This window comes from Suillus clintonianus (assembly GCF_016758775.1).
Source record: "Suillus clintonianus strain FC179 chromosome Unknown DEU56scaffold_20, whole genome shotgun sequence".
Lineage (NCBI taxonomy): Eukaryota > Fungi > Basidiomycota > Agaricomycetes > Boletales > Suillaceae > Suillus > Suillus clintonianus.
The window spans coordinates 1-18,570 of record NW_024539244.1 but is presented as its reverse complement, the minus strand read 5'-3'; the positions used below and the strand labels follow the sequence as shown (position 1 = coordinate 18,570).

At 49.1% G+C, this 18,570-nt stretch overlaps 8 protein-coding genes across 8 annotated transcripts; 3 read left to right on the top strand and 5 right to left on the bottom strand.

Annotated features, from left to right (window-relative positions):
• The first annotated feature begins 825 nt into the window (after positions 1-825).
• Positions 826-3,437, top strand: DEU56DRAFT_235623 (cytochrome P450). Its single transcript, XM_041345220.1, has 12 exons — positions 826-1,447; positions 1,497-1,540; positions 1,596-1,677; positions 1,728-1,798; positions 1,854-1,868; positions 1,922-2,232; positions 2,284-2,342; positions 2,391-2,430; positions 2,484-2,494; positions 2,546-2,722; positions 2,774-3,067; positions 3,116-3,437. Exons 1-12 carry the CDS (start codon positions 1,043-1,045, stop codon positions 3,266-3,268), a joined length of 1,662 nt encoding a protein of 553 aa, XP_041210596.1. The 5' UTR covers positions 826-1,042; the 3' UTR covers positions 3,269-3,437.
• A 279-nt stretch (positions 3,438-3,716) lies between these two features.
• DEU56DRAFT_790705 (uncharacterized protein) lies at positions 3,717-5,038 on the bottom strand. The gene has a single exon (XM_041352619.1). The coding sequence runs from the start codon at positions 4,955-4,957 to the stop codon at positions 3,824-3,826; it is 1,134 nt and encodes a 377-aa protein (XP_041210595.1). The 5' UTR covers positions 4,958-5,038; the 3' UTR covers positions 3,717-3,823.
• Positions 5,039-5,128: 90 nt separating this feature from the next.
• DEU56DRAFT_790702 (flavoprotein) lies at positions 5,129-6,213 on the top strand (the record flags this gene model as incomplete). The annotated part of the gene is made up of 5 exons (XM_041352618.1): positions 5,129-5,253; positions 5,311-5,424; positions 5,478-5,606; positions 5,659-5,830; positions 5,888-6,213. Coding segments are annotated over 5 exons (626 nt in total), but the record flags the coding sequence as incomplete, so codon positions are not given.
• DEU56DRAFT_721693 (uncharacterized protein) lies at positions 6,110-6,559 on the bottom strand (the record flags this gene model as incomplete). Its single annotated transcript, XM_041347702.1, has 1 exon — positions 6,110-6,559. A coding segment is annotated over one exon (450 nt), but the record flags the coding sequence as incomplete, so codon positions are not given.
• A 2,210-nt stretch (positions 6,560-8,769) lies between these two features.
• Positions 8,770-10,872, bottom strand: DEU56DRAFT_714200 (beta-lactamase-like protein; the record flags this gene model as incomplete). The annotated part of the gene is made up of 7 exons (XM_041347557.1): positions 8,770-9,174; positions 9,257-9,407; positions 9,494-9,636; positions 9,929-10,057; positions 10,109-10,346; positions 10,398-10,498; positions 10,528-10,872. Coding segments are annotated over 7 exons (1,512 nt in total), but the record flags the coding sequence as incomplete, so codon positions are not given.
• Positions 10,873-11,921: 1,049 nt separating this feature from the next.
• Positions 11,922-14,082, top strand: DEU56DRAFT_235530 (cation efflux protein). The gene is made up of 9 exons (XM_041345218.1): positions 11,922-12,277; positions 12,333-12,384; positions 12,440-12,479; positions 12,534-12,681; positions 12,735-12,815; positions 12,868-13,443; positions 13,499-13,794; positions 13,843-13,918; positions 13,971-14,082. Exons 1-9 carry the CDS (start codon positions 12,199-12,201, stop codon positions 13,991-13,993), a joined length of 1,371 nt encoding a protein of 456 aa, XP_041210591.1. The 5' UTR covers positions 11,922-12,198; the 3' UTR covers positions 13,994-14,082.
• Positions 14,083-14,141: 59 nt separating this feature from the next.
• Positions 14,142-16,249, bottom strand: DEU56DRAFT_790695 (tRNA synthetases class I (M)-domain-containing protein). The gene is made up of 7 exons (XM_041352617.1): positions 16,075-16,249; positions 15,835-16,028; positions 15,696-15,782; positions 15,163-15,644; positions 14,896-15,110; positions 14,574-14,842; positions 14,142-14,523 (listed from the first exon to the last, which is right to left on the bottom strand). The coding sequence occupies exons 1-7, from the start codon at positions 16,226-16,228 to the stop codon at positions 14,245-14,247; spliced, it is 1,680 nt and encodes a 559-aa protein (XP_041210590.1). The 5' UTR covers positions 16,229-16,249; the 3' UTR covers positions 14,142-14,244.
• Positions 16,250-16,374: 125 nt separating this feature from the next.
• On the bottom strand, positions 16,375-18,119 carry DEU56DRAFT_900094 (uncharacterized protein). Its single transcript, XM_041356502.1, has 4 exons — positions 18,034-18,119; positions 17,905-17,977; positions 16,655-17,842; positions 16,375-16,592 (listed from the first exon to the last, which is right to left on the bottom strand). The coding sequence occupies exons 2-3, from the start codon at positions 17,940-17,942 to the stop codon at positions 16,660-16,662; spliced, it is 1,221 nt and encodes a 406-aa protein (XP_041210589.1). The 5' UTR covers positions 17,943-17,977; positions 18,034-18,119; the 3' UTR covers positions 16,375-16,592; positions 16,655-16,659.
• Positions 18,120-18,570: the final 451 nt, after the last annotated feature.

Below are 18,570 nucleotides of genomic sequence, written 5' to 3'. Positions count from 1 at the left end.
ACATGATCAGAACACCGAGGGTCGCACCCCGCCCAAGAAGAGTGTATTAAGTTTTAAAAACAGTCAAATAGATTATCAGTGCTTCTCAGCTTCGACTTCGTTTCGCTTCCGTTTTTGAGTCCTTACAGAGGCTAGAAGGTCCTCCATCACCGGAAGATCACTTCTGCCCCAGGGCCTAGACTCCAAGGCAGAGAATGGCACGAATTGTTGATGGTGCGGGTCGGTTGCGAGTAAAGTGAAGGATCTGCCGGCTATCCTCGCCAAAGCATCCAATGGGATGGTGCTTCAGAATAGTCGTCAATGACTTACCCTGAATTTGTATCCTGATAGCAGCGCACACCACCTAAACCTGTCTTACACTTCCGTGCATCATATGGAAAAAATTGACACAAGCGGCCAGTACCCAAATATTTTCCCGCTGACTAAGCCACTTGTATTCTCACGGGTGCGTTGCGCTTGCCATAAAACTCTCCTGAGAGCAGTCACCCAAGTCGTCAGCATCGGCACGGCGCCTGATAGAGCTGCTCCCAGATTGGTTTTTGCCCGCGCTACTAGCTAGTAGGACCGCCGTTAGCCGCCCAGACATGCTCTTCTGCATTCCAGGGTGACATCCATCCTGGTAAACATCCGAGTCTTACTCCAAAAATGTCGCAGTTAAATTGATTTATTCACTGACCTTTGCAGAATAAGAGTGGCGTATGCAACCAGACGGGCGCTCCGTATCATCCGCATCGTACCATTTTCTCCCCCACTGAAGTGGCCTCGGCCCTGCCTAGCTATCGAATTATCACGGCTTGGACTGAACGTAACTCTTCTCCGTGAAGGTTCAAAACGTTCCCAACAATTTCCAGTTCAAAGGACCGACACGTGTTTCAGCTTCTATGGAAAACCACTGCTGACGATAAACACCGGTGCCGAGTAAACACTCCCGCAGTTGACAGTTTTGTTCCTACAGAAGCTGGTGAACTTCATAGTCTTGCCGCTGCCGCAGACATGACTATAAATGTCCTAGTAGATCCCATATGTCGAATCCAACACAACAATGAACGCGTTTACCATCGCTATACCATCTATACCCTCTCCACTAAGTCTCTGGACGACCGCACGGTCGTTTGGCGCACTCAATGTCGCTGGGTCACTTGCTGCACTATGGGCTTTTGTCAAAGTCCTAAGGGTGCTTCGCTGGCGATTGAAGACGACTCAACTCCGGGGTCCACCTCGTACCAGCTTTTTATACGGCGTTTCACGCGACCTCGGCTCATCTCATGATAGCGGTACGATGTATGAACATTGGGCAGAGGAATATGGGGTAGCGTATATGATTCCGAGCGTCCTCGGACAAACTAGAATCATACTGTGCGACCCAAGAGCTATAGCACATTTTTTTGCCCGAGAGACATGGACCTATGTGAAAACGCCCCGTGTGTTGGCACTTACAGAAGCATCAGTGTGTTAAAGTCTTCTTCTTACTTCATCTATCCGACACATCTTGTCAGATCGGCAAAGGGCTACTATGGTCTGAGGGTGAAACCCACAAAAGGTGCTGTTCAGTTCTTGTCCTCGCGCCAGAGATTAATCGACTACCTGCGAATCAGGCAGCGGAAGGCCCTTACGCCAGCTTTCAGCAGTGCAGCCATTCGGAAACTCACATCAGTGTTTTATGACTCAGCATACAAGGTACGGATTCGCAGTGTGAGACATACATCACTGAGCTTGATACTTTACAGGCCAAAGGTAAATGGGATACCATTATAGAATCGAGCAAAGATGGGAATGCTGTGATTGAAGTTCAAAACTGGTGCGTAGCTTTTCTGGCTTGACAAAGTAGAATTCCTAATCGAAACAATTCCAAGGATGAATCATATATCGTACGTGATGATTTTCTTTTGCCATTGAAATCCTGAAAATGATGCAATATCAGTTTGGATACGATTGGCATCGCTGGTTTCTCCCATGATTTTGGCTCGCTCGATGGAAAGCACGTCAGCGTGGCCGAGGCGTTTGAGAATTTCGGAAACAACTCACAGCCCTCAGCAGTGAAACAAGCTTTTATCCTGCTCGCGTCAGCGGTTCCTTTAATTTACAAGATCCCCACTAAGCGGATGACCTTGTTCAAGAAACTTGGTGCAACCATGGGAGAAATATCGAACGAGTTGTTGATTCGCAGTCGCCGGGAAAAGGATGCAAATATGAGTGAGAGAGACGAGGAGAAGTCCATTATTGGATTGTTGCGTACGCGCTTTTCATGATTCGTCGTATTCCCCTTATTGACGGAACGATCAGTCAAATCTGAAAGCCAGGATGCCGAGTTTCATATGTCCAAAGAGGAAGTAGTGGCTCAGGTCCGAAGAGAGTATCACAGCCATGATTTGCCAGCTAACGTCCTGCAGATGAAGGTCTTGCTTATCGCGGGTTATGAGACGACATCCGGTGAGTTGATTTCCTTTACGGTGTTATCACATCGGCTGATTCTTCCTTGGCAGTTAGTCTTACGGTAAGTCCACTGTCTCATAAAGTCTGTGCTCGCTACTTATGTGATGATCAGTGGTCGCTGATCCACCTATCACAACGCCCCGACATCCAAACGAAACTCAGAGAGGAACTGTTTGCGTTTGGTGCTGATCCAACATATGACCAATTAAAAGCCAATCTCCCATACTTGGATGGGGTCGTTCATGAAGTTCTACGACTCCATCCTGCTGTACCCGAGTTTATTCGTGTTGTGAGTGCGCCTGTCTTCATGCGAATAGACACCCTGACAATAGATCTACAGGCAGCTGCAGACGATGTTATTCCATTGAGCGAACCTGTGCGCACCGCGTCCGGGGAAATGACGGACAATATATCTGTAGCGAAGGGGACATTGATAACGATATCAACCGCGGCGATCAATCGCTCTTTGGCCATCTGGGGACCTGACGCAAAGGAATTCAAGCCTGAACGTTGGCTGGCTGAAGAGGGCATCAGCGGGAAGGCCAAGGACGTCCAAGGCCACAGGCATCTGCTGACATTTATCGATGGCCCAAGGACGTGTCTTGGAAAAGATTTTGCAGTTGCGGAATTCAAGGTGATTGCCACAAATCAGCTAGTGTGAACGTTACTCACTGCGACATAGACGGTTTTGTTGATTCTGGTGAAGAACTTTGTGTTTGAGATGCGGGATGGACCAGATACTCAGGTCGAGGTTGGGAGGGGGATTTTACCTCGTCCGCGGGTTGTCGGAGAGGATGGCGTTGGAGTACCTTTGAAAGTTCGTCGGTATGAGTGATTGACTACGCTGCACTAGCAGGTTTGAATGTTGCTATATTTTCCTCACTTATTCGCCGCCGGGACTCTTAGATGGTACTCAGATGTGGTGCGCATGCTTGGTATCGTAATAGTTCTGTCATGTCAGACTGTATGCCATGAAGGGCAGGCTGGTAATGTAATTAATGCTGAATAAATGAATTGAGTCACCCGCGGGAAGTGGTAGAACGAAAGCAATGACTTGAATTATTGGTTCCCTCTGATTCCTGATAGGATAGAAGGTTAGATCTACGTGTGTTTACTTGTGAGTAGCCATAGACATCCCGCGCTTCACCAAGAAGTGACTTTGCATGCAAGATTCGAAACAGAGGATGCATGCATATAGATACACTTTCACAATGCGGGGCAAGCATGAGAAGTTAGGATTGTCCATGAGGCATGATGGCTGTTCAGGATCATATATCTGCAAATCGTATGGTAATCTGTTCATGCATGCGACTGTGGTGTTACATTCAGTAAAGAAACGACGTATCCAAATCGTACTAAGACAGACAAGGAGGAAGGGGAATATCAAACATCAAATCTCGTTCAACTGGATACCGCGAGCAGCACAAGTCTGCGTCAGCTCATCTTGCCACCCCCGCGAGCCACTCCCGAGCTCCCAGGACTTCACGCTGGAGAACGGCTCTACATGCAAGTCCAGTGACTGTAGGGAGGGCTGCCAACCCGACCGCAACAGGGTCTGGACATCACGTACACGCGCGCCATAGGGTGAGAACGCGAATGTCTCCAATGATGATTGTAAATTGAGCAAATGTTCTGTTTTGAAATCCCATCCGTCAATGCGAAGCCTTCGCAGTCCTGCCAACCCAGATATGACTTTGATAGCTTCTGAGTCGCTGTCCGTTTCGTGATCAACCATACCCTTGATGTGAAGCTCCCTCACAGAACCTCCCATGACTTCGATCAAGGGTTGCAGGTTCGAGCCTACTTCCTGCACCTTCAAGGACTCAACACTTTCGGAAGAAGATGCGAATAGCCATTTGCACAGGCCAGGAGATAATTCTGTCTGAGATATCGATAATTTCGAAAGCTTGAAGCTAGGCGGCTCAAAGCAATCGTCCAGCATATCGCTATCACCGTAGCTCTCGAGCATCTCGAAGGTCTTGAGATTGCATAGATGAGGTAGGAGAGGGGCAAGGAGTTCGAGGTCCTGCCCATATACTTTGAGTCCCGTCAAAAATGGGTACCTAGGGTGGGACATGGTGCTGGTGAAGTGCAGGAGACCACAATCTCCTGTGAGGTAAAGAAGTTTTGGGCAGCAGACGACAATCTCTCCAGCGAGTGTCGCGAATTTCCTAATCTCCTTTTTGAGAGGGAATTCCGGAAACAAAGGCCTGAAATGGAGGGCAAGAGCAGGGCAAAGGCCACCGAAGCTCTCGCTGCGCACGGTGCGCAGAAGCAGGCAAAGGGATTCGAGCTGAGACAGTGGAATAGATCTATACAGCATTTCCCTTGCAGGCCCGCACCAGGCTTTTGATACAAGACAACAGCTGAGCAGGACATCGATCACATCCCTGAACGAGTGGGTAGTCCTGAAGCTTCTAGACAGGATCAGAGACAGGATCTCGGCTGGTAGATGAGGTGAAGGTGAAATTATGGGATCCTGACTGGTTTCGACGAGTGAAAATTTATCGCTCATCTCGATCATGACACCTTTCGTATGTTGCACACAAGAAGGAACGACTGTCTTCCTTGTATATGGTTTGGATAGGGGAGATTTTGAACCTTGGAGAAACGAAAGATCTAATAAAATAAAATAAAATAGATAATAAGTTAGCTTGACAAATTATCTGTAATGATAACCTCACTTTCAGACGTTCCATGGTGACTCGCCAATTTATTGCCGAAACGGAGCGCCTCCCAGATCACAACCATGTATTGCTTATAACGACTGGAAGTGTAGCATCTATAAAAGCTCCTCTCATCGTCGCAGAGCTTCTCCAAGTCTGTTCCCCGTCCTGGAATCCTGCCACTGCTTATGCCCACGGCGTGCAAACATAGTTTCAGAATGTCAGAGTAGAGGTGGTTGCGACCAAGGAATCGCTCGCGTTTTATGACCCTGCAGACGTCGTCAAGGCAGGCGCACGCGTGTGGACAGATGAGGACGAGTGGTCGGTGAATATACGCGCTTTTCAAGAAGAGCTTGGTCGTCTTAATGTCCGTGACAGGGGTCATACAAGATTGGAGACCCAATCCTGCATATCGAGTTGAGGAGGTGGGCTGACATCGTCCTTGTTGCTCCCTGCTCGGCAAATACGCTATCAAAGATTGCACACGGGCTCTGCGACAATCTCGCTGTATGTTTCCCAGCGCATTCATATCACATTCAATGTAAAACCTCTTGCTTAGACCTCTCTGCTTCGTGCGCTGGCGCCTACGACACCGACTTACGTATTCCCGGCGATGAATACGCTCATGTATGAGCATCCGCTCACTGCGGAACATTTGCGCGTCATCCGGGATGTTGTGCGTTACCAAGTCGTTGGACCAATTGGAAAGAATCTTGCATGCGGGGACGTTGGTGTGTGACTCTGACTTCCATTCCTGCTGTTCCAGAAAATATGACCTTTTCTCAAAGGACTTGGTGCCATGACAGAATGGCGCGATATCGTGAAGATAGCGGTGGATGAATTGAAACTCATTCGCAAAGACATCCAACCATAAAGCTGATGAGTATTCTATGTCTAATATTGGTCTGATCTATAAGTGTTTCTTCTTCGCGAATACGTGTATGTGCGCTAGTCCACGAACACTTTGTAGCCTCTGGAAAATGCTCAGTGTCTGATACAACACAACCACAGGCTCGTCCACTCACTGGGGGATTGACAAACCATGCAGTTTCCCACTCGCTCTCTACCCATCTCCGTTTCACGAAACCGTCTATTTCCCTTCCAGCATTACTCACCATCTCGTCGATTTCTGGACTGCTTTTGGGGCTGCGAACTAAATTCTCCATGGTGATTCCCCACTCTGCCAGCGCAGGCAGACATTCTGGCAGGGTTGACGGCGAGGGTGGAGGCTCGTCGTTGCCCGTAAACCCACACAGCCCATCTTGTTGAATCCGTGCATCGATTTCCGATGGGATGAGATCCGGATGGAAAATAGGCACTCGCGACCAGATGAGCGTGTGTTCAATCTCGATAGGGACGGAGTAAGGCCAACTGTTCTGAATGATACTGATCAACTCTGAGTCGGCCGGCATATCAGCTTTGAAATATTCAGGCACGTCTGGAGCGGAATTGTTGGACAGCATACGGTAATTCCAAATCAGGCAAAACAAAAAACACCAACAAGGAGGTGAAGTACCGGATTCTTGTTGGCAGCTGGCGGCGTACGCATCGGGGGGATGATAGATTCGAATATAATCATGATATTGTAAAGAAAAAACTTAATGATGCATGTAACAGTAAGTACTAGTTGCAATTGCAGTAGAATTTGTGTAGCGCAGCCGACAGATCTGAAATTATACACCCACCGCACCCACTAGCTCGCAAGATGTCCTCGCCGAGCAGATACACACCTCAACCGCGGAAGCACATCCCTCGCCTCCCGCCCTACAGCAAGCGCACTCGTAACATCCCGCGCAAGCCTTCGACTTCGTTCCCAATCCATCGTCTGACGCACATCCTCTGTATCCTCATCCAACAGCTCACGCTGGCGCTTCGCAGCAGGACGATCGGGAACTGTTGTTCCTGTGACTTGTTTCGATGGCGGCAAGCAAGACAAACGAGATGCAGGGCGGAATTCCCGGCGGAGCATAGTTGATGATGGATCATTGGTCTTCGCAGAGATATCATGTGACGAAGACGATCCAATTGCACTTGAGCTCATGTCTTGCATGACGGATATCGACTGTTCACCTTCAAGCCGAGACAATCTCCTCGCACGCTTGGCTGCATATGAGGGATCAACCAAGTCCGGGCGTGCTCGACACAGTTTCTCAGCCATTTCTCGTCGTTTTTGTCGTTCTGCCGAGCGAGATGTTTCCGAGATGACGAAGGAAGGTAGTGGGGTCTTGGAGGACGAGGCGAAGTTCATAGTTGAAGTGCTATCTGACACAAGAGGTATCGTCGGAGCGGACGCCAGAAGCCGAGGCGAATTCAAAGTAACGGGGACGGAGGTGGAGGACGTCGCACGGGGCTCATAACATCGGTAAGGACTAATTTCCGGTAGTTGAGGAGGGTATAGAAGTGAGGGAACCGATCGATTGGCTGCAAGGTTGGAAGGCAGGATAACAGAGGGACGCTGCTCGCGCTTGTGAGGCGGTAACTCACCTGCCGTATCAAGGAATACATCTGGTGATGGAACCCTAAACGACCTGTAGTGCGGATGTCCCGCATTACGGGGGCCATCGATGTATTCTTCAGTCTTTCTACGTCCGAAGGCGGAAACAAGAGAAGAAGTTTGAGTTATGGCATTTTCCATCTCAGAAACACTGGTGGCAGTATATTCTTCGAGTCTGTGACGTTTTCTCCTATGACTATCGCTATGCTGGCTCTGAATCTGAGAAGGAGGGAGAGATGGTTGACGAGAAAGCGACTGATTAGAAAGGCTCTTAAATGGTTGAGAGCGCTGCGACGGTGGAGTATCTGATAATGGCTGGGAAAAGACTTCTTTCGAGAATGTTTCAGTGCTCTGCTGACTATTTAGCACTGTACTCGCGCCTTCGCACATTGGAATCAATCCACTCTTCGCCTCGGAGGGCTTCAAGGAGTTATCGTCGAGCAGCTCAGGTAGCGATAACAGTTCCGCCTCGGCCATGACTACGTCCTCAAACGATGCAAATGGCGACGTACATGCACTCATGGACATCACAGATTGCGCGCGGATCAGGGGTTCGCCCTCACCAAGTTCCTCGAGAATGGAGGGAGCTGTCGGCGTGCGCTGGGGAATTTGGCTAAAGTAGTCTGATATGCGTAGAAAAGGGGCCGGCGAGGAGCTCCCGAGTGCAGGTGGGGAGGAAGGTGGGAGCAATAAATCTGTGATTTCAGCATTTGTTTGATTTCCTGTTTCCTTGCCTTTCCCCTTGAGATCTCGCAGCTGCGGAGCGGATGACGATACCGGCGTGGGGAGGCTCTGATGAGCGGAAAGTGTGATAGCTGGGACGTTGTTAGTCTGTCCAGACACCGGAAGCTGAACATCAGCCACCGCTGTTGCAGCTGAGATAGCCTGTTCTTGCGCAGGACCCAAGTTTTCGGGACCGGTAATGCCTCCCGATATCTGTGACGGATCCGACGATAACCAGCTTTTGACCGACTCTTCCATGCTGTAATCCCCAGCAAAGAGCAGGCGCGCAGTTCTGGCATGTGCATCAGAGCCGTCGTCGTCGCTCGAGTCGTCCGAGTCTTCCACGTAGCGCTTGACCTGCATGGAAGTTCTGCTCTGCTTTTTGGGGGTTTCTGGCGCAGCACCGGTCCGGGACAATAACGGAGATGGGCTTCTATACGAACTCGGTAGACGCCCGAGCACTCGATCAACAATTCCCTTCTCCTTTGGTCCTAACCACCCTCGAAGGATCTCCAGTCGTCGTCGCATACTCCCGTCATCTGCCCACTTCTGTGCTTCAAGTTCAGCGGAGTCGCCGACGAGGTTTTTCATTGCTGAGTCTGTATCGGTGAGGTCAAGGGAGGCGAAATCGTGGACACTGGGATGGACAACTCCTGATGGGCTCAGCTCGTTCGGGATGAGGTCGCCACGTTCGGGAATGGGCGGTGCCATACACTCCTTGAACATGGCTTTCATAGCAGTCCAATCGAGACCGCCGAGAGCAGGCACGAGGGTATTGGGAACCACCCGACGCGGGCGGAAGAGGGACACAAGGTTGAGCAATTCTGGTAGTGGAGAATGTCGTTCGAGAGGTACAAGCTATATGAAAGTCGATATCAGTGCCTTGCGTCGATAATGAAAAGGAATGGAGGAAGGGTGAGAATATAGTTGACATACTGACCAAGCGATCAACATCCTTCCCCATCGCAAGACGTCTTTGTACATCCATGCGATAGCCCTCCCACTGTGCACATCCCATGGTCACGGGATTGACGTATACGACTTTTTTTCCCTCGATGCTCCGTGGCGCTGATTCATTCTTGAAGTCAAATCTATTCACCGTTTCGTTTGGTAAATGGTCAGAGCAGGATATGCCATCGGTGAGCGAAGTCGGCTGATAAAAGACGGAATAACAAACTTAGGTACATCCACGAAACTGCAGCGCTCATACCGTTCGCAGGCATGAAAGCGAGTGATCGTCGCGTCGCGTGTGACGAGAGTACGAAGAAAGGGATCCGAGATATGCGTGTAGACAGCATATTTGTACCGATCGACATGAATCTGAGGATAAGCAAATACGTCAGAAAAACGGGCCACGGCAGAAACGAGACACCAATCGTAGCGAAAAGGAAGTATACAACAAAAAGTCGTACAATGCACAGAAAGGATCACTGGAAGGTCAAGTTTATGAATGATAAGCAGCATACAAGCACCAAAACAGCATATATGCGCCATGGCAAGACGAGAACAGTTTGATACAAGTCGCGAAAGCAATGATGGTTTCCGAAACGCACGAAGAAATTGACCATGGTCATGTATAGTTAAAGGTAAGAAAAAGGGGACAATTGCCTACCTGGCACTGGAACGCTCGTGCGATACCCTTGAGCACGTCTTCGTATCCCCAAGTCCACGAGTTTACAAAGAAATAGGTGTCCTTATCAAACAGGGCAATGAGCTCGACCAGGCCTTTGACCGCGTTTTCCTATTCATATTTGTAACCCTTGATCACTCTGACAGTATTTGGAATAATCACCTTTGTGGGGACAACAGTTCCCCTCAACATGCACGCCGTATCCAAATAAATCGCATTTAATGTTTTCGTTAAGTTTGCTGTTTGGCCACCTCGCGCGACGAGAACATGGAGATCTTCCTCCGAGTCTGGGATGTATGGTTGAAGAAACGGATTGCGACTTAAAGAGGCCAGAAGCCATGGTTCAGCGCGTACGTCGCCCGTATGAAGAATTGTGCCACGGGGACCCTCGATGAGGAACCTATTAAGCAGAAATGAACGGCAGGGATAAAATATACGAGGAGAAACGCACATGACGGCACCTGGGCAATGATTCGCATCGATGAGCGTAATGGTCACAATCTCAGTCGGTGATAACTCAAACTCAGTTGGAGTATTCAGCGGAACTGCATGCTTTCCGTTGATGTATCACGTCAGGACACGCGCGTGAAACGAGCTCTCACACTCACCAACAAATCCCGCCTTAATGCTCCTCCTTCAACCTTCAAATGAGCAAACGTCCGCGTCGCAACTTCACCTCCATCTTTCTTTGCACGCTCCAGATAGACCTCATGTCTCAGGAGTATCTCCTTTGTGTCAGACGAACATACTACCCGGGCAGCAAATGATTTTGACGAGAGACCTAGAATGTGGTCGGTATGCGAGTGTGTGAGAAGATGCAGTGCTGGGGTGTTGTATGGAGCTGGAAGATGAGCTGTACATGTAAAACAGTCGACACGAATGGGATAAGGGAGCGCAAAAGAGGCGTAGGGCGTTCCTGGGGGCATCGCTAGGTGTCTACGACGATGGGTGAATGAGAGAGAAGAAAGCGAGAAAGCATCTATGACAGAATTTCCTGTGAGACTGATTCAAGTCAGGGAGAGTCAGCGGGAGTCAATGATGGCAGTGGACAGGAGGTGAGAGTGCAGCCTTGTCCGGTCCTGTGACACGCGAGAATCTAGATGGTCCAGTGATCAGTCACGTGCTACGCGTTTTCCAGCTCAGCCGCGGCGAAGCGCGTCTTAGCACGGTATCCGATCAAGAACGCACACTGACATGGATGAACTGTTCCAACGTCGAGGTAGAGACTCCCGAGAGCCTCCGAGAGCACCCACGATGATCGGATATGTATTGAATTGGTGAGAGATCGATTCCTACAATTATATGTTCTTCGACTCAATGATGAGAACCACAGACACTGCTACCCATATGAAGTGCCACAATCCGGGGTACTACTGCCTGCCGCGGGTACAGCCCTTGATACATCCTATCTACGTTCCCTCCGCCGCGGCGCTCTCCCCACAAATGCCAGACTCGTCTTGCACCACTTGGGGAACTAATTACTGTGTCGTCGTGAGGGCGCTCATCGTATCAATTGGACGTCCGACGCATATATATACTTGGATTGGCACAACTTGCAAGTACTTGGTGTCGTCTGAGGCTCCTTATCTTTCACATATTTATAGATCTCTGCATATTCGAAAAGCAGTTTTAGTATCATAGTAAGTTCCTATAAAGCACTTTCGTAAAAATCAGTCTGATGAACTTCTTTTTCTTCTTCATGAGACACCGTGCATTATGATCACGCCACATCAACAAAAACCGATAAGCCAACATGCGACCTCCCTACCAGTGTCTTGTCATTGACCGCTGTCTCCCTGTTACACGCCCAAACCACTTTCCGCTTCACGGTGGAAGTAATGTAAGTCTCCACAAGGAGAATGCGTGGCTTTGAGTTTGAGCTCTGAGCGCTCGGTCGGCGTCATCATAGTATTTAGTAAAGTTTCAGAGAGTTACATAAAGTTTGACGGACCTTCTCGGGGGTACTTCCATGGCCAAATTACGTTGAACGCCGCGCCGTAGATACGTGTCATGCCGTTCTGAACTTCCGAGGCAGTGGACACACAGAACACTTGCGGCTGGACACGATCTTGGTGTCAGGGGGTGGCCCAGAAGCGAAGCGGCTGCAACGTGTTTATATCCACAATGCAAAGTATTTCTCCTTGGTTAACTTGGATCTCCGCCGCAGTGTATGCTCGCCATTCATTCATAAGTCCTTCGCTCATTCTCATAGTTGCCTGTCTTACGGAGGGTCCCAGTTGTAATAAATCACAATGGGGTTGTCTCGTTCAGCTCGCATCACACTGTTACTTGTCATCGATATCCTATTCTTCTTCTTGGAACTCGTCGTCGGTGAGCCACATCTTAGCGTTCACTCTGATCAATGATTGACCTCATGGCTCAACAGGTTATACTGTTGGTTCTCTTGCTCTCGTCGCCGATAGTTTCCATATGCTCAAGTGAGTGTCAACCTCCGAGTCTACGACATGTGATTTTGACTATGAGCATCGGCAGTGATGTGATGAGTTTGGTTGTCGCGTTATATGCTATCAAGGTTCGAGCCAAACTTGGTATTTTCTTCGTCGATTTAGTAACCGTAATATTACAGCTGACGGGAAAGACCGCCAATCATTCCCGTTACTCCTATGGCTGGCAAAGGGCCGAGATTCTGGCAGCTTTAACCAACGGTGTTTTCCTACTTGCACTTTGTTTCTCCGTCAGCTTGCAGGCAGTGGAACGCTTCTTCAGTATTCAAGGTCAGTCCGATAGGCACTTCAGGCTTACCTTCAACAAATACCCTTTCATTAAGATGTATCGCACCCACTTCTCGTGGTGATAGTGGGAGCATGCGGTCTGGCCTCAAACATTTTCGGACTGCTCTTGTTCCACGGTACTGTTGCACGTTTTCACTTACCTTGCCTTATTTACCGTCTACATTTCAGAACATGGCCACTCTCATTCGCATGGTCATTCTCATGGCGACAAGGAGAGCGGCCATGTACATGCAGCACATGCAACACTCACTGCCGCCGACAATATACCCCAGGACCCATCCACCACAGTTCGTGCTCGCTCAGTATCTTACTCGTCGATGTACGGACACCCGGCCGCTACCCGAGCTGCAGTTTCACAAGCCGCGCAGGATATTGCCATAGCTTCCCCTAGTTCACACCAACGAAACGCTTCGTCGTCATCTCGTTCTCTCCGAATGGACCCCAACGGTTCGGTAGAATTAAGTATCACAGAGACTCCTCGCCTTGATCACGGGCATAACAAACCCGAATCCTTCTCAATGCCCCCACTTCCGAGTGGGCACAGTCATGGACATGGCCATTCACATGGGTCGATGAATATGCGCGCCCTCATGCTTCACGTCATGGGTGATGCGCTCGGCAACATTGGTGTGATTGTTACAGGTCTCATCATTTGGCTCACCACTTGGAGCGGTCGGTTCTACCTTGATCCCGCAGTCAGCCTCGTCATCACTATCATTATCTTCACGTCTGCCTTACCTCTAGGTATGATACTCCTGGTTATATTTGAGAGCTGATGTGCTAATTCATTCTATTCCAGTTCGGAGTGCCTCATTCATCTTGCTTCAGGGAGTTCCACCGACCGTATCGCTCGAAGTCGTTCGCGATTCCATCCTAAAAGTAGATGGCGTCCTATCTGTACACGAGCTTCACATCTGGCAACTCTCAGAATCCAAGATCGTCGCCTCTGTACACGTCATGGCCTCGAGGAACCACGACTTCATGCCCATCGCTGCGGACATACGCAAGGCTCTGCATCTGAACGGCATCCATTCCAGCACGATCCAACCAGAATACCATGCTCGTCCTTCTATAACCAGTGAAGATGATTTGAAAGTACGCTGTGTGTATGTTGTCGGTCGGTCAGAACTGATGAAATTGCAGACATCCGGGGATTCGCCTTGTTTGATTCTCTGTCCCGAAGACCAGCATTGTGATCCCCTGGAGAATTATTGCTGCCGTGAGTACTTTTGGGTGTTTACCATGCGTCCTCATGCTAATTCATTGTTCAGCGCCACCGCCATCCACCGTGTAAACACATCCTTAGTACTATACCTTATTCTATTTCATTAGTGCAGTGCTAGTCATGATTTAGAATATGATGATGCTCTTTTGATACACCAATGCGGCTCTTCTGAGCCTGTCCGCACGGGAACAGGTAAGCTGGAGAGTCTGTAGACGGTGTGGGAATTGACATGTGCAGGCTGCACCACAACGGGTGTGGGGAATCGGGCCATTTAGTATGTGCACATCTGCTCCGTGATTCTGACATTTCACAACAGACAATTATTGATCCCTGCTGGCTATCTCTCTCTTGCCCTCAAACAGCTTCACTCCCTTCACCTCCCCCACATTGCCCTTACCCACGGCTACAAAATCCATGCTCCGTTCTCCCTTCGGAACACCCAATGCATCCAATAGGTTGCGCGCAGCCTCGGGAATGAAAGGTTGCAAGCATATCCCAGTAACCCGAAGCACTTCGAGGGAGAGGAGATAGGACACTTGTGCCGCTTCAGGCGGGTTCTGCGTCGACCAGGGCGCGGTGTGTGTTAATGCCCCGTTCGCCTTTGAAGCACATCAGAAGGATTAAATACGAAATGAATAAGACTGCGTACCTCTCTGAGGACAAGGATAATAGCATCGAGGGCATCTCCCACCTCGAATTTCTCCATACATCGCTCTACTCTTCCCTTCAGGGTACGTAGCGATGAGAGAACGTCACCGTTGGGGCCATCGAGGGAATGATCCAGGAGCTGCGCAAACGTGAGCTGAGGCGCAGACGCTACACGTTTCTGGATCGTTCTTGAGGTGATACGCAAGAAGAAGTTGCCGAGCAAACTACGAATTTCATCTGCATGCTTCTCAAGTTGCTCAGGAGACCAATCTTAAAAAATAATTTCACAAATGTAGGGGGAATGATAAAGTGATTAGCCGTACCAACATCATCTCTGAAACGACCACCGACGCGTGCCATGTAAAATCGTACGGCATCGACACCCCACGCGTCCATGGCGTCGAATGGATCCGCGACGTTGCCTATAGACTTCGACATCTTGCGTTGCTGCGCTGTCCAGTGGGCATGTGCAAGTAGGGTATGCGAGAGCGGCTTTCCCATCGCGAGGAGCATGGCAGGCAAGTACAACGCATGAAAACTTGATTTCCCGCATCAGGTATCAATGAGGCCCGTTGTATATTGAGACATACCGAACGATATCCTTCCCAATGACTTGAATATTTGGTGGCCACGGTGATCCTTGCCGCTCAGCAGGAAATCCAACTCCAGTGAGATACACCGTCAGTGCGTCAAACCACACATACATGGTATGTGACGTGTCACCCGGAACGGGAATTCCCCAGCTCAATCTCTCCCGTGGTCGTGAAATTGATAGGTCATCGAGAGGTTCATCTTTCAGGGTCTGTATCAGCCTTTCGCGGTGAGCAGACGGGTATATTGAGTTCGGATTGGCAGTGTAGTAGTCTAGCAAGCGTTCCCGGAAGCTAGAGAGACGAAACTTGTAGTTCGACTCGCTGGACCACTCAACTGCAGAGCCAGTTTCAATGGAGATGGGGGTTGGAGAGGAGGGTAGATGAGTGATCTGACTGTCGGTATAGAAACATTCATCAGAAATGGAGTACCATCCAGAATATGTGCCTTTGTAGATGAGATCTTGTGCGGCGAGATGGCGCTACGCGAGATGAGTTGAGAACGTTGAATGTTTAATGAGAAATGTACACACCCAAACATTTTCGACAGCCTCTCTATGTCTTGCTTCCGTCGTGCGCAAAAATACCGTGTTACTGATGTTAGCACGAGCACCCAGCCTCTGTAACGCATTTTATGTCAATGGGTTTAAGGAGAAACGCGCTGGGACACACACGAAACTGTTCGCTTAGAGTATCACAGAGTACAGAGGGCTCTATGCCGCGGTCCTTGGCAGCCTTTTGTATTTTCAAACCATGTTCGTCTGTTCCTGCCAAAAAATGCACTAGGCGGCTCGGCTCAGAGATACGTGTAAAGCGAGCGAATATGTCAGCAGTGACGAGTGAGTAGAGGTGACCTATATGTGGTACTAGGACTCGTTAGTTTAGAAGGTATGAAAAAAATGGGGTAGATACCTGCGTTCGGATAGAAGATGGGTGTGGTGATGTAGAATGGCTTGCTTGTGGAAGTATCATTGGTCGCAGAGAAGAATCGATACAGAGCGGGCGATCTTGATCGACATGCAAGGTAGATGGGAGCCCTTGTTGGAAATTTCCGGCAGGATAACATGCAGGCAACGCGGTGTCGCGTTTCCTGAAGTCCTATCGCGTCCTGGCGTTGTTTTGCTTTGTTGAAAGCTAAAGGCTATGTCAAACAAGTGCAAATAAATTGTCGCTTGGTCGATCATTTTCCAAATTTCCATGACGTCGTTCTCTGTTAACTTGTGCGCGCCAACGACCGTGCCAGTCAGTACCAGTGTAAAAGCGGAGAAAACGTGTGTCTAACTTGAAGATGTGAACGCTAGTGCTATGTATGTATGTACAAATCCAATATGTGACAGTTTTATCATGGTAAATTCAGTTCCCCACTGTGCAAAGTCTGTCCCCTGCGGTCCGGCGCATGTCAATATGGCCCAAATGTTGAAAACGCGGCGCTAGCATCACGTTAGTGACCTGTCATCCACGACCAGCAATATTGTCAGCGGGATGAACTCACCATCTTTATTGCGTCATATCTTCGCCGTCGCCACCATTATATTCTTCAAGGTAACGATGGATTTGTGACCATTCATGGCCAATAAAGCTGTTCAGCACAAGTTTCTGAAGGTCCGGCCATATTTTATCTGCAGATACTTTTTGTACAGCCTCGAGTAATGAGAGGGCAGCCCAGGGCCCTGTCAAATTAAGGTGTGTAACGCCAGGAAACATCAATGCAAGTGTGGTGATCAGCGGGGAGAAATCCATGCTATTGATGTGATGGAGTCCTAGGGTGCGGAGTTCGGGGTACTGGTGATCGTCGGTAGACGACTGATACGAAGAAATGTCGACCACGAGACCGTAGATCACCAAGGAGGTGAGAGAAGGGAACGAGGAAGGGATACGAATAAAATCACTCAAAGGCGTCGTCTCAATCTCTGATGGAATGTTTCTCGTGAGGATTAGGGCGGTGATTGTCGAGTTCTGGGAATCAAGACTGCTAGCACATATCTTCATGTTGGCAACCTCGAGGGTAGACAGCCTTGGAGTGCAACGCTCGTCGAAAAAGAGTGCCCGTGACCAAGGCCTAACTTGCATCTTCGATCCATATAGCCTCGCGTATTCGAGAGATGGCAGAGATGTCCCGTAACGCGTGAAGTAGAGCATGATGAAAGAGAACATCGATTCCATCGGCCCAGACCGAACAGTGAGTGAGCGCCACCGACTTGCGCAACGGAGAATGATGTTCAGTTGGACAAGTAACGAGTGTGGTGCAGTTCTGGTGAGCTGTGTCGGCCAAGGATAGATGTCAACATCAACCGGTGCGTTCGCAGAACGAAGAATACGCGTTTGAAGGGATGCCTGAGTACCCTCCGGACACACAGAAATGTGGGTCCAGAGACATGGATTAGAGATGGCTACAGTTCGCCATCGCATGGACACGTGCGACACTGTCTTCTCGAAATCGCCGCCGCTGCCATCTAGTATCTCCATCTGAACGCCGTGCATTAAGATTTCCGCAAGGATCTCGTCTGGAAGACGGAAGAGTGGAGCATGGTCATTCTGATGACCCACCCATTCCCTCGAGCACGAACGAGCAAGAGGTGCTCGAATACCCTTTGCAGGGTGCTGGCATCCTTGTCCCGCTTGTCCGCCCAAACCCCTATCGTTGAGGGTTGTTCTTTGTGTGCACTCCGTATCTACCAAGCTACGTGATTGAGTTGTTCAGACGTTCAATACGTGTCAGATAACATGGGTCCATAAACCCACCTCAGGTTTGCAAGTTGTTCTGCAATGGGCACCAGCATCGTGCTAGGTGGATAAAATCTAGACACAATCAGTCCTATCGTAGATAGATTAGTATCTAGCTATCGTGAAATAAGAAACTGCTAGACCCACCCTCAGTCGCATGTAACAGACTGAGAAGAAAAGAGAGACCAGAATAACATATGACACCACTGAAAACCTGATATCGTGATATGGCCTTATTTAAGCTACAAAGCTGAATCATCATGCCTATTGTCGAGATAGTATTGGATAGTCTGATATGGGTGGAACACTAATTACACTAATGAGAAAATCTGTCGTTCTCGGGTGAAGTATTATACTCTAAGAAATACCCTTGTAACACAGGCGCCAAATTTTGTTGTCATTACCAAGTGCTACCAAGTCTATCTTCAAGTAAATTCAAACTGCAAACCTGAAGCATTGTTCTGGCTGTTGAGATAGCATTGGATAGTCTGACAAGGGTGGATCGCTAATTCCACCAATGAGAAAAGCTGGGGGTTTCGTCACATTTCTTAGTGGGAAGATCAATATTCCCGCTACCTTGAGTAGTGGGTCTTATCACATCGGTTGGGAAACTTTTGGGTGTAGATTCTTCAGATTTTGTCGTGGCAGCGTTTTTACTTGGAATAGACAGAGGCAGTGCTGATC